The sequence below is a fragment of the Rhipicephalus microplus genome, chromosome 7, assembly GCF_043290135.1.
Source record: "Rhipicephalus microplus isolate Deutch F79 chromosome 7, USDA_Rmic, whole genome shotgun sequence".
NCBI lineage: Eukaryota > Metazoa > Arthropoda > Arachnida > Ixodida > Ixodidae > Rhipicephalus > Rhipicephalus microplus.
This window is the reverse complement of record NC_134706.1, coordinates 132403675-132416963: the sequence shown is the minus strand read 5'-3', so window position 1 is coordinate 132416963 and position 13289 is coordinate 132403675. Positions and strand designations below refer to the sequence as shown.

The following is a 13289-nucleotide window of genomic DNA, read 5'->3' as shown; positions in this document are numbered from 1 at the left end:
ACCCAGGTTACGAGGAGAATTATCAGTATGGCATACACACCACGTGTAAAGCTTTTGCAACATCTAAAGAGACTAAATACGGAAAGTTGCCTTTGTAAGTTAACATGACAGTACCAAATGGAGAAGCCACACGAGAGAACAATTCATCGTGGGCTAAAGAATGTGTTTTAAATATTATACACAGCTTTGCAAGATAATATCGACGAGTTTTACTCGCCTAGGTGTGGGAGGTGTAGGCCTGATAAAATGCGAAGTTGCTTCAGAGCCTTTCTGTCGTAATATTGCAATTTTATTCAACTCTTTCAAACGCGGCACCGTAAATTTCTACTGGGAGCTCGAACACGGCAAGCAGGTCGCGGGGCAAAATCTTTGTAACATTTTATTACCGAAACAGCGATACTAGCAATGCTTGAGCTGCACTTGCTGTTTTCTAAATTGTAACCTCCTCAATCTCATCACTGTGATCAGGAAACAGAGAGGAAAAGTACAGCAGTAGTACGTAGAGAAATATTCATTTTCAAGCCCTTTAGCAATATTATCTAAATAAATTGCCAGTTCACTGTTGAATTCTCGATGGAAACAAACAGCTGATCAGGGAAGCAAGCTTGGCTTGGCACTGGCTTGGCCGTTCATACAGAGCCAAAAGCCGCTGCAGGAAACTGAATTGCGGATCGTATTGAGACAAAATATTTTATACATTTTTGTTTTGTTTGTTTCCTTTCTCTAATTGCTCTTGTGATGGCGTGGACCGCGCTTCGTGATCTCATGTACCGGCGCACTGTTTTTAAGTTTAGTATGGCGCACTATAATACATGATTGCGTGCTTTAATTTAAAAAGGTTCGCGAGTATGGCAGCAACACTGCAATGTCGGGAAGAGGCACGGGGAAGAGGACAGTAGTAGAACCAGTAGCAGCTGCATGCCCGGGTGGAGCGATTGATGCCCAGATGGAGGAATGTCAACCCGATGCCTTTTGTGTTGGCCGTTCTGGCAGTTCCGCCGACTTTATAGAAAGAGACGACCCCGTCGCTTGTCCTCTTCTCTTTTTTTTCGGGCATCAGCGACGACATTGACGGACGACGTGTTCGACTTCACCGTGCACGTGAGTATAGGTTGGTTTTTCATTCGAGTGAATTCTTGTTCAGATTTGCAACTTGTCGACTCCATCCTGATCACCTGTCACCGGCAATAAGTCACATACGTGTGATATTTAGGTGAAATAAATGATAATGCACATTTTCTGCTCCATTTGCGTGACTTAGCTACACCGGGACATGAGGTTGTCGCCTAGCCACTAGCAGGCAAGATCGATCACTCGCATCCTTCAGTTCACGAATCAACGCGCCTGCCTTAAAATTAGCTAGCTGCTCGCAAAGAAATCATACCGAGGCAATTTTCTTTTCTGTGAACAATTCACCGTGGATTTGTCTTGAATAACAAAAAAAAAACTTGAAAAATAAATGTCGCGACCTTTTAGAAAACGCCGTGTCTAAGAGCTAGACGCGGCATTTTGTAAAAGGCTCATTAAATTCAGTATGTTTTCGTAGTTTCTGCTTGAAATTATTATTGTCTATGAATTTCATGGCCCAATCTTTTGCTTTGGCTGAAAATCTCGGCGGCAAAAACTTTGTTCAGTGTCCCTTTAAGGGCAAATGTAGATGCCATCATTTCAGTCGCAAATCTTTTTGCTAGTCGGTCGGCTGGTTAACAATAAGGGTACTAACTAAAGTTGCAGATTTCATCAGCAACACATCGTCATGGCTTCATCAGATGCTGCATTATATACATTCTATCCTCGTTTTTAAATAGGTGTACCGTATGGTCCACTGTTACAGGAAACAAGCGAGCTCATGGACAGTGAGCCATGTAGTGCTAACTGGCAGCGAGGCTTGTGAATGGGACGCATGCGCATAGAATCGGGGTGCGCCCAGTTTTGTCTGCCATTTCTCCGCCTGTACGCATGACAGCATTGGAAAGCGCATCCGTATTTTAGCTGCACAATTTATCTAGCCCAGTGCCTCCTGCTTCAGGGATTTCCTGTGAGCACAAAAAATGCATGATTTTAATCGTTGCTGCAGTGTTTTGCAAGTTGTCACAGTAAAGCACATCATATTTTTCGCATAATGCTCGCTGCAACTAGCAAGTTTCGATGACTCAAAATGCTGTTCAGGTCTGGTGTAGCAAACATTTTAAGCTCGTCCTCGTGACCATGAAATATTGGTTTATTAAATAATGGAAAGCAGAGTTGGTATCAGTTGATTTACAGTGTGAAAATGAAAAGTGCGAAGGACCGTGCCTCGCAAGTAAGCCCCGAGAGCATGAGCAGAGAAGTAGCAGATGAGGATGCTCATGCGCTGCATTTCCAAATTTCACCAGCACTAATGCTTGACGGACTGCTGGCCACGCACTAGCGTGTTCTTTCTGAAACAGGACTTTGGCCCTGTAAGCAAGTTCTTGAAGGGCATAAGTAAAACGTAGAATGGGCCCCCTAAATGCACCCATCCTTGAACCATTGGGCTTATGAATTAGTGCCCTTTTCAAAATACAACTATTCTGAACTATAAATTGTGACAGAACAGTGCACGAAGTTTAAAAATGGGAAAAAAGTCTTTAAATGTCCCCTTTATACATAGTGTTCTTGTGATGTCACTTCTGCCGTTGTCGCCCTCTCCCGCCATGCCCGTGTAACTCCCTGGGTACTTACGGCAGTTCACGTGCTGCAGTGCGGTTTGTTGGGGGCTCGTCATCTGTTGCTGTGAACAATGTGGAAGCATTGTGGTTTTTTGTTGTCTTACTTTAACGAGCTCATTGGATTAGGAAGGCCTCGCTCGTTCACTCGATACAAGACCAGATAATCAAGATGTGCGACACATATACCAGCCACGGCGTACACCGACTGCCCGCCACAACCTATGAGGGCCTATTATCTTGTTTTCTTCGTTCAGCGAACTAGGAGCGCAGAGAAAACACAAAGGACGAAGCGAGGAACCACACAACACGAGCGCTCAACTAGCGCTCGTGTTGTGTGGTTCCTCGCTTCGTCCTTTGTGTTTTCTCTGCGCTCCTAGTTCGCTGAACGAAGAAAATGAATTACCAACTGGCCCACATTTTGATCCTTTTGCAATGTAGTCCTATTATCTTGCTTTCACTACAAATTGCCTTGCCCAAAAACAAGTGAAAGCTCGAAATCTCTCGAGCCGCAATTTTAAGAGTGGATGTGCGAAGCGCAGCTGCTCCCATCGAAAACTAGTCGTGCAGAGCTAGGCAAGTTTACAAGAGATATAATATTATGAATATATTGTCACGGCCTACGCCACCAAAGTAGCAATGCCCCCCCCCCCCCCCCCCCAAGTGTTTTAAACAGTGCTGATGTTGAGCTTGAGCCTCTTTGATTGCAATTTGTGGAAATAGTCGAGGAAAATATTATACAAGGCAGATAGCGACATTGCGTGGTGTGTGCCGCGGTAATGCCAGTCATCACTTTATTTTTCGCATATGCTTTAACACACTTTTCACTTTGTATTTTGCTTTTGTTGTACGCTAATGTACAGTGGAGTCACTGAACATGATAGAGACCGTGTATAGAATTAATTGACTAATTAAAAAAAATCATGACGCCCAACTTGAACCGATCGGCTATACTTCAAAGTGAACTAATATTGTTTCCCATTCTTTATAGTTTGTTTCAATGCAATACCAAATCTCCGTGATCGCCATCACGATTTTAACCGCCTTCCTTGCCATCATGATTTTAACTGCGGACAAGTTTGTATGTACAGTATCTTGGTAAGCTATATCTGTTTGCAGGTAAATACTTGGCTATGGCACTTACCCGTAATGAAGTTGCACCTGAAGATGCAAATATTGCAAAGTTTCTTCAAGTAGCTTTTGTTAATCTGCACCAGCCAAATACGCTGGTACTTTTAGGAAAATCGGAATGTGCGTTCTCAATTTCAGGTTATAACTTTCAGCGAAGAAACACCCTAAGCTCTGCTCCCTCTGCGTGGACTACTAAATCAACTTGCCTCACTAGCAGCTCATAATTTCTCAAACTTGCATCGTGAGGCAAAACTAAACGGGTGCAAGCACGAGGAGACAACATGGCAGTTGTAGGCGATAGATTCGGTTGGTGCCCGGGCATGTTGGTGGCGCATTTCGGAAGTGACGAAAAGGCGCTGCGAGATGCATGTGCACACTTTGTATAGTTGCTGTATTGGACAGCAAACTTTTTTTCTTATCTGAGCAGTTTTACCAAAGGAAGCTTCATCATATGGCGTGATAAATGAAGCGAATCCACAGGTTGAACCACATCATAGCCTCGCTGTGCTTTTGTACTTTTTTTAGCTCGCAAAATTTATTTGTACATATAAGTGACAACTTGCCAGTAATAAGGCAGCACTTGTTTCTTTACCATATGATCATCTCCGGTGTGCTGCTGCCTCAATATTTCAAATTATAAGCATTTACACCATTGTATGCTAACTTTTCCTTCAAAGTGAGACAAGCCACATGTGTATCGTAGATCAAGAAGCATGCCAGTTTTACGTACTTGCAAGGTAAACATCAGAAATGCACAGTTGATCAAAAATACTAGTTTAATGGTGCATCTACATAGCAGAGCACCTGTGGCACCTCGGGAACAAGATAATGCCACATATGTTACAAGAGATAATTAAAAAAGACAGGGGACGTTCCGTGAACAAATAGAAACAAAAATAAAATGGCACGTGGCAGCGAGCGAAGGCGGCAACGGGGGGGGAGCCCGTGGGACTTCAGCGGATGAACGTAAGGTGTGTGTTTAATATGTGGAAGAAAAAAAAAAATTCAAAATTTTGGCGACTGAAATGAGGGTGACTTAGTGAGTGCGCTCATGACGAGAGTAAACACGGTTACTATTTTTTTTTTTTTCAAATCTCTTTTGAAAGCCACAAAAAATCTGTATGTGGTGCAGCCTAACAGAAGGTCCGTGAAGGCAAATTATGAATTCGTCGTTGTAGAAAGGCCTTTTTTTTTTTTTTTCATGCGCACCATCCTCGCCGCGGTGGTCTAGTGGCTAAGGTACTTGGCTGCTGACCCGCAGGGCGCGGGTTCGAATCCCGGCTGCGGCGGCTGCATTTCCGATGGAGGCGAGAATGTTGTAGGCCCGTGTGCTCAGATTTAGGTGCACGTTAAAGAACCCCAGGTGGTCTAAATTTCCGGAGCCCTCCACTACGGCGTCTATCATAATCATATAGTGGTTTTGGGACGTTAAACCCCACATATCAACAATCAATCAATCATGCGCACCATAAATAGTGCTCAAAATTTAATTGCATATGTTGTTTTCATCCTTGCTGTATTCCGTGCTGTTTATGATGTAAAAAAAAAAAGTAGCACGCTGAAGTGGTGCTGCTTTTGGGCAACAATTGAAAATGGCGGGGTGCATGAATGCGGAATACTGCCGCTTACACTCAAATCACTCTTGTGGTCACCTCCCACTGTTTGCAGCATGTGTTGTGTATACACAGCTGCATATTTCCTAGCTAGAAAAATTTGATTTTAGGTGTTTCACGCCATTTTCCATGTAACTATTCCACAATTGCACACACTGATCAGCAGGCTTTCAATTGCGCTGAAGGACACAGGTGCCATAAAATTCATAGTCGATTCTTTCAAGAAACCGTATGTAAAGGCTGAAGCTTCATGCGTACATACACACACATACCATATTGTTTTTTGTACTTTATGAAAGCTGCGAAGGTCTCATGTGCCTCCAAGCGTAACCTGTCTTATTTATTCTCCATCACCGCAAAAGTTTTGTGAGTTTAAAATATAAGTACTTTGCCCATGGCCACTTTTGGGTAATTTTTTTGTGTAGGTGTTATTTGAGCAGCCTACAGTGTTTACTTTATAAGCCTGTATGTATATGTTGCATTATAAGGATGCAGAATGTGTGTAGCTGTACAATATAGATGAAGTGTAAAAATTAAGTGTGTCTATTGTAGTGTTCTTGCAAGCAATCTTACCCCCGTATTCTAGAACGTCCCTCCACTCAACGCTTCACCTTCACTTGAGATGGCTGATGGGAGCGCCGTCTCTAAGCAGAAAAAATTGCTGTATGTCAGCAATAATCTGCTGTGATTCTCGAGTAGCGCAGCGTCGCTTTCAAACGAGCAGCGGCACAGTGCTCAACTCTGTCAAGTGAAGGGTGAAAGCCGAGTCGGGGAGCGTTTATGAATATGGGGGTTAGTTTTGTTGTCTTGTTAACCTGCCATTAACACTGGATTGCTGCTACTTTGCTCTAGCTGTACAGTGCTCTCCAAGGCTCAAGGAGGCACCGCACGGGGAAGGCTCGGAGCAAACCATGCGTGAGTTTCCTTTCATTGTTACACTATGCACGTATTAAGTGATAGACTTTAATGTATGCTATTTGTATTGTGCAAGTTTTTGGGGACATACAACTTCCAACACATATGTTCTGACGAAAATCACGCAAGAATGAGCGAAGCTTGTGCAAAAATTATGCAATAGTGTAAGAAGCTTTTGCAGAAGTCTGTGAAATGAAGTTTTGAAATTTTGTGGCAATGTGTCATTGTACAGTGGTCAACAGTCTTGCTCAGCATGCTTGACTGCAGGGCTTCCGTCTGGACAGGCGCATCTACGGAGTGCCTGATGCATGATGGGCCAAATGTCAGCCTGCACACTGGTGCCTCTTATACCCGTTTGTCTGTTACATCAGTGTCTCTTGTAAAGGGGATCAACTGTGCTACCTCTTTTTTTTTCGAATGTAATGAGTTCTTCTTCCAGATTATTATTGTTTTAAGGTAGAGCCTCACATTTCTATCAAATACTGAAGATTCTATTTTTCCTTCTAGATGCTATGAAGTCACTGCTTGTGTTACAATAGAGTGAACACTGTTACGAGAAAAGCTACTTTATGGAGTTAACTCACTCCATATTGACTTAACACACAGAATTGGTGAAAACTACACTCCAATCCAGCTGCATTAGGAATAATATTCATTTGCATACTTCTGTTTCTTTTGTTTGTTTGTTGGCTGGAGGTTTGGAGTATAGGGTGGCCAGAGGGCACTGTGTAGTCTTTCTTCATCTTCCCAATTTTGTGAACATCAATTGATAGCCGTATGGGAAGCAGCCAGCATGCTGAAACAGCGGTGCAAGCATGCAAGATGTTCACCATTGCTTGCAGTCAGTTGCTGTGAGCAACCTACTGCATACAATTAACTGCGAGTGGTGAACTAACGCTGTACTATGTGTGCCTCCTGGAAAGCTGCAATGGTAAAGTGCCACAATCGTATGGACAACATGGATAACATCGCAATTTGTTTGTTGAATAATTTTGCAACAGAATCAATGGAGTTTTGGATAAATTTGTGTATCTGCCTGGTTCATCAAAGCTACAGAGTCAAATGCGGTATATACTCGCGTATTATGTGTACTTTTTTTGTCAATCCGGTCATGTGCGAAGCTAGTAAAAATCACTGGCCTAAAAGCTCAACTGGGAATATATGTTGCAGGCGCTGTCACAGCTGTCTCAAAGCGGATTGTCATTTGTTTGCTAAGCCTGTTCAAATGCCCCAATTTTCTTGAAGTTCTTCCGAACAGTGCTCACAAAAACCAGTTCCCACGACAGGGTTATACCAGAGAACATAAGTACTCTCCAATAATTGTCGGGAACCCAACGTAAAGTAAGATGCAGACAAGGAAGCGCGATGCCAACACAGTGCTGTGTGTGTCGCCCTTCATGTGTGTGTGTGTCCATTCCTTGTCCCAGTCTTCTATTGCGTTGTGTTCCCTCCGATATCTAACCAACAAACCCAAGCTTCTATGCTAAGTCTTATTCAACGCACTCTTCTGCTGGCTCCCATACTGAATATTGCATGTCGAAGAACTCCACGCTGATGTGCTTAGCGGTAGCACGGTTTCAGTTTTCTTCGGTAAGCTTTATAACAGCAATCTGCCTCGTATATAATTATTGTAGCCTATCACAAGGAATGGTAAAAACGCAATGGCCAGATGGCGAAACCGAAAGAAAAAAAAATGAGTGCGAAAACCTGCCTCATCTAGTGACAGGTCCTTGCACGCGTTCAACATCTGTGCTGCGTCTCTGGAATACATTCTTGCCGTGGAAGAGGTGGGAAGATAGGAGGCAAACCTTTAGGCATTTCGGACTACACATAAACAGGTTTCAGTTTTCAAGTTCGATATTCTAGGGAAACCATAAAAGTTCATGGAAGAAGGGACCTTGCACTCAGTCCATTTTGTGTAAGACTGCACTCACCTGCTCGACAAGAGATGTGCCTGACCAGAGCATCATGAAGTCAAATGTGTCTGTGTGTGTGCTGGCAAGGTGGCTCGGGCTGGTTGGGGAGGGCAAAGTATGCGAGCAAAAAGTTTCTTGTAGTAAAGCAGGCTGGCTAATTATACTGGTGAGCAAATTATGTGAGGATGCAAATTGTGCGAGTAAATATGGTATGTACTCTTGTATGTTTCAGCTCTATTGCTACGGATCCTGCGGATCCAACTTGGCATCCGGCAGCAACAAAGAGAGGTTCTGCAGGAGGTGCGACAGCTGAAGCACAAGGTACGGCTCTTGTCCGTGCCTCAGCACGCCCAGTCAGCACAGCGCCCCTCTGACCTTCCCCGGCTGCCTGCTGGTACAATTGGAGAAGTGGAGGCAGCAGAGGCAGCTGTGCAGAGTAAAGCTGTGGCTGCAGCTTTGGTGTATATTTCTTGATTTTTAATATGCCTATGTAACATGCAGAAATTTAGTACTGCTTTAGGTGTTTCGGGAAACAAACTAGTCAGGTTATCTCATGAGCCACTGTACTACAGTCGAATATGAATAATTCGTACTCCAGAGGCCAGAAAATTTGTTCAAATTAAAAGAAGTTCAAAATAATGAAAGTTACCGTAATTACCTTAATCTAACAAGCACCTTTTTTCCGGTTAAGAGAGTTCATAAATCGCATGTGCGCTAGAATCGAGTACGAAAAAAAAATGAATATGGTCATTCTATTGCCATCGCCACTTACAAAATGGCCGCCCCCTACGTGCGTCGGCATGGCGCGTCGGTCATTTCTGCCTATGTGTTTCCCATGCGCGGCACTTCATACGTGTGCTGAGGAGTTCGTCATCTTGTAGTACATTAGCATCGACGGCATGGTAGGGCCGACTCCAAAAACTCGACGAGTGCACCACAATGCTGCTTCTAAAAGAAAAGTCGTCGCGTGTGCCGGAACGGACAAAAATCGGGCCGCATCGCGGTAATTCGGAGTTCCCGAAACGTGCGTGCAGGACTGGCGGAAACAAAAGCAGAATATTGTCGACAGCAAAGATTCACGCAAAGGCTTCAGTGGACCACAGCAGGGTCGGTTTCCACAAATTGAAGAGCTGCTCGGCGAGTATGTGATTAAGCAGTGAGCGGCACAGCGGCCCGTGACGACAGAACTGCTCCAAGTGCAGGCTATGCAGTTAGCCTTAGAAAAAGGGCTAATGCAGAGCCATTTTAAAGCGAGCAGGTGCTGGATAACGAACTTAATGAAGATAAAAGGCTTTTCCCTCCGAAGGCGAACGGGCATATGCCGGAAGTTGCCGGAGGAGTACGAAGAAAAGCTTCAGAGTCTTCAGAGGTTCCTCCTAAACTTGCGGCACAACAACGGCTACCTGCTTGGGCAAATCGGGAATGCCGATCACACGCCCCTTTACTTCGACATGCCTGGCACCACAATTGTCTAGGAGAAGGGGGCGAAGCAAGTTTGTGTACTGACATCGGGCCACGGTAAAACTAGAGTGACAGCAATGCTCTGTTGCACGTCAGATAGGCATAAGCTTCCCCCGTACTTCATATTTAAACGGAAGACGCTCTCAAAAAGAGTCGTTTTCGCGAGTGGTGTGATCAAGCGGGCCAATGAGAAAAAAGGGTGCGCGTTGCAACCGATGTCTTAGTTTTTTTTTTTTTTTGTCGTGGAAACCGGGCGCGCGTTACAATTGAGGGCGCGGTAGAATAGAGTAAATACGGTAAACGAGAGGAGGGCTCACCATGCAGTGATGCATGTGCATGGAGAAGTTTTATTCACAAATTACAGGACATCCGTCGTTAATTAAAGTTGTCAATACATGTCTGTACACGTTGGCCTTGCAACGAGTCAACAAGTTTTGCGTGCAGTTTGCAAAGCATTTGTACTTCGGCTTCAGTATTCTCCTGGCAAAAGAAGTTACGCGCGGCAATGTCCAGTGCTGACACTCTTCGAAGACAACTGTGTTTCCACTGTTACCATCTGCGCTGCAGCCGGAGCGTGGCCAGCACATGATGAGAATGGAGGAGCGTCTCCACCTGGAGAAAAGCAGATCGGCATTCGAGAGAGAAACACTCCGCGGCAGCTTTTTTTTTTCCTCTCTTCATGCGCGGTGTTGAAAGGATAAGAGTCTCTACATAGCAGGAACGAAAAACAGGGAAGCGTGACACTGGCGCGTTGCAGATCGGCATGAGAGAGCCAACTCTCTGCGACAGCTTTTTTTCCCCTCTTTCTCTTCATGCGCAGTGTTAAGAAGAGAAGGGTCTCTACGTGGCAGGGACGGAAAAAGCCGAAGCGGGGCACAGGAATGTCGCAGATTGGCATTTGGCAAACATTCCACCGCAGTCTTTTCTTTCCTTTTCTTCATTTTCTTCTTCAAGCACAGCGATGAGGTGTCGGAAGTGCCACCGCAGGATTGGGCGGGGTGCTGAGAGCATTTTCGGAGCGCGGTATAGCTTTGATAGGACCACAGCGTCAGTTCGAATTAAGTGTGTTGGAATTAATGAGATTCGACTGTATTTACTATAGTCTGTGAAGTCCGAGTGAACTGTCCTAAGCTAGCAGACGATGTAGGCGGCATCGTGTGTTTGATGGGCAGTGACTAGCAATAGCCTGCTTAAAACAGACATTCAGTAATTTTGTTCATTTATCACCCTATTTCGTGTCCGCTGCGGCTCTCTCTACTTTGAGCTACAGTTCACCCTGCCTTGCGTTAGCCGATTTCTTACTTTTTTAAAAATCTAACATGCACCCAATTTCGCAGTGTGAAGAAAAATGCACCTTTGTTTATTGTGATGAGATTTCTATAGCGACATGCCTCTTTGTTGGCTATCACAGAAAAATATAAACAGCAAATGGTGCGACCATCTAGTGCGACCTTTATTTTTCTATCAGTTTCATCTATGACCAAGATTTGGTCGCTCTAAGGTTGCCTCTTAGTATGCCTTGATCATGTTCATTTATCTTGTTGTGCTCTGCTTACAATGCATTGATTAAAAACATGTCCTAGCTTCTTTTTGAATTCCACATATTTTATCGTTTTTCACCTGTAGAAGCTACTCCTGGTCAACATTCAGGCAAAGACATTGTAACCTCGAAGAAACGTGTATTGGAATTCGAGCACTGTACAAAGTAATTATACTATTTCATAGCTAGAATCAATATTTATGAAGGGTTATAACAGTGTTGTATTTGATTTCATAACAGCGAAACTGCATTCAGAGAAGGACTCTGAAAGGTTCTCACACTGAGTGTGAGAGGGCTGATGTGGAAACCATTTTAGGTCACTTGAGTTGAAGTTAGCGAAAAAAAACAATGAAATGTTGTGATGCCCAAAAATTCAAGTTGTTGTTTTCAGTGTCTTCTTCTTGCAGATTTTTATCATGAAAACATTTCGATGTGCTGTTGCGTTTACCCCATCTATGCTTCTTGCATTTTTTTACAGCGCAAGCACCTCCTGCAGATTGGGGGACTTGGCCTCCGAGAAATTGGTGTGAATGCCATGAAGGCTGTATTGGCACATGACGTGCAAGTGCTGTACAGCCTTCATGGCAGAAAAGGGAAAAGGGCATTTGTGAACCTGAGGCTCTGTAGATTAGTGACAGGTTAGACTTGTTCATTGTTTTATGTGTGTGTACCCTTGTGTATTCTCTGTACTGCAGTGCTTCATGTGTGCTATGGTATTTTTGTTCTTGTATGCAGATGTCATCCGCCAAAAAGCAGGGTGCGACCAGGCGGAGGCCCTCAACTTTATTAAGAGGTGGCTGCCAGGGTCTGGTGATCGCTGTGGGGGCAGGAAGCGGCGCTTCAGAGAAGCATTTGTTGTGGAGCAGCCCGATGATCCCCACTCTCAGAGTGCAGATTATCGGCTGCTCGCGGCAGCTGGCTTCCTGCCCAGCCACAGCAGCCAGGGCCTTGACAGCACCACTGTCACTGTGCCCCCAACGCAACCTGACCTGCAGTAGAGCGGGCCTTTTTTAGTTGTGTATATATATTTTTCATTGTATACATTTTTTGTTGTACCAAATAAATAAAAAAACAAAGAATAAATGGTCTGCAGACTGTCGGTGGTGCACTGTTCGGCTAGCTTATGCTGATTCGGAAGCACCATCACCATGTTTTAGTTACAAAAAAATGCTCTAAACTATGAATATTCTCGATTACCATGTGGGGGACATACGCTTTCAACATTTACTTCCTAACGACTTTTTTCGATTTGCTGTACCAAATACCAGTACCAAATAAAGCACTCGCTATTGCAAAAGATAAATTGGTAAAAAAATAAACTACACTTCTAGTGTTAGCAAAGGGAATGAGGTATTAAAGATGAAATAGATCGGGTAACTGCTTTCAGTTCTCAGCATTCAATTTTCTGTTGCCCCAAGTATACAGGGCTGCAAAGCTACAAGAGCGGGTCATCGAGGCATATTGTTTAAATCTTCTGGTAAGAAAAATTCCCTACTAATAATGGTTACATAATGGCAAGCCAATCAGTAGCCAATATTCGTCGTGCAGGAAACATCGGTGTAATAACGGCATTTGATTGGCTGCAATGTGGCCCTGGATTGGTCCAATGTCGGTAGTACATCCGTAGCCAATATTCGTCGTGCAGCAAACATCGGCGTAAAAATGGCATGTGATTGGCTGAAATATGGCCCAATGTTGGCCGAACATTGGCAGCTTTGTCGGCAATACGATGGGCCTTCGTCGGCCCAATGTTGGTTGCATACTGGCTAAAACATCGGCAAAACGTCGGCCCATCATTGGCTTGAACGTCGGCCCGACATTGGAAGAAGTTGCACTTCCGACGTCGGCCCGACGTCGGTGCCGATGTTAGCCGATGTTGGTCCAAGATTGGTCCAACGGCGGCGTGCTGCCTGGGCTGAGATGGAAAGTACAGGAATTCAGAATGTCGCTGCAGAACAGGTACTCGGCTCTTAGTGAGGAAACCAACCTTAGCGTAGATACAATGAATGATAATCTAACGAGTATC

The 13289-nt window shown here is 44.3% G+C and overlaps 1 protein-coding gene across 4 annotated transcripts; it reads left to right on the top strand.

Annotated features, from left to right (window-relative positions):
- Positions 1-703: 703 nt before the first annotated feature.
- Positions 704-13029, top strand: LOC142767632 (uncharacterized). 4 transcript variants are annotated; one of them, XM_075869737.1, is made up of 5 exons: positions 708-1101; positions 6292-6346; positions 8495-8583; positions 11742-11901; positions 11999-13020. In XM_075869737.1, the coding sequence occupies exons 1-5, from the start codon at positions 955-957 to the stop codon at positions 12259-12261; spliced, it is 714 nt and encodes a 237-aa protein (XP_075725852.1). In that variant the 5' UTR covers positions 708-954; the 3' UTR covers positions 12262-13020. The 4 variants fall into 4 exon arrangements, with proteins under 4 accessions (XP_075725853.1, XP_075725852.1, XP_075725854.1 ...); XM_075869739.1 differs by having other exon boundaries at positions 709-1101; positions 6284-6346; positions 11999-13017; XM_075869740.1 differs by lacking the exon at positions 708-1101 and adding an exon at positions 1118-2038 and having other exon boundaries at positions 6284-6346; positions 11999-13019.
- The last annotated feature ends 260 nt before the right edge of the window (positions 13030-13289 follow it).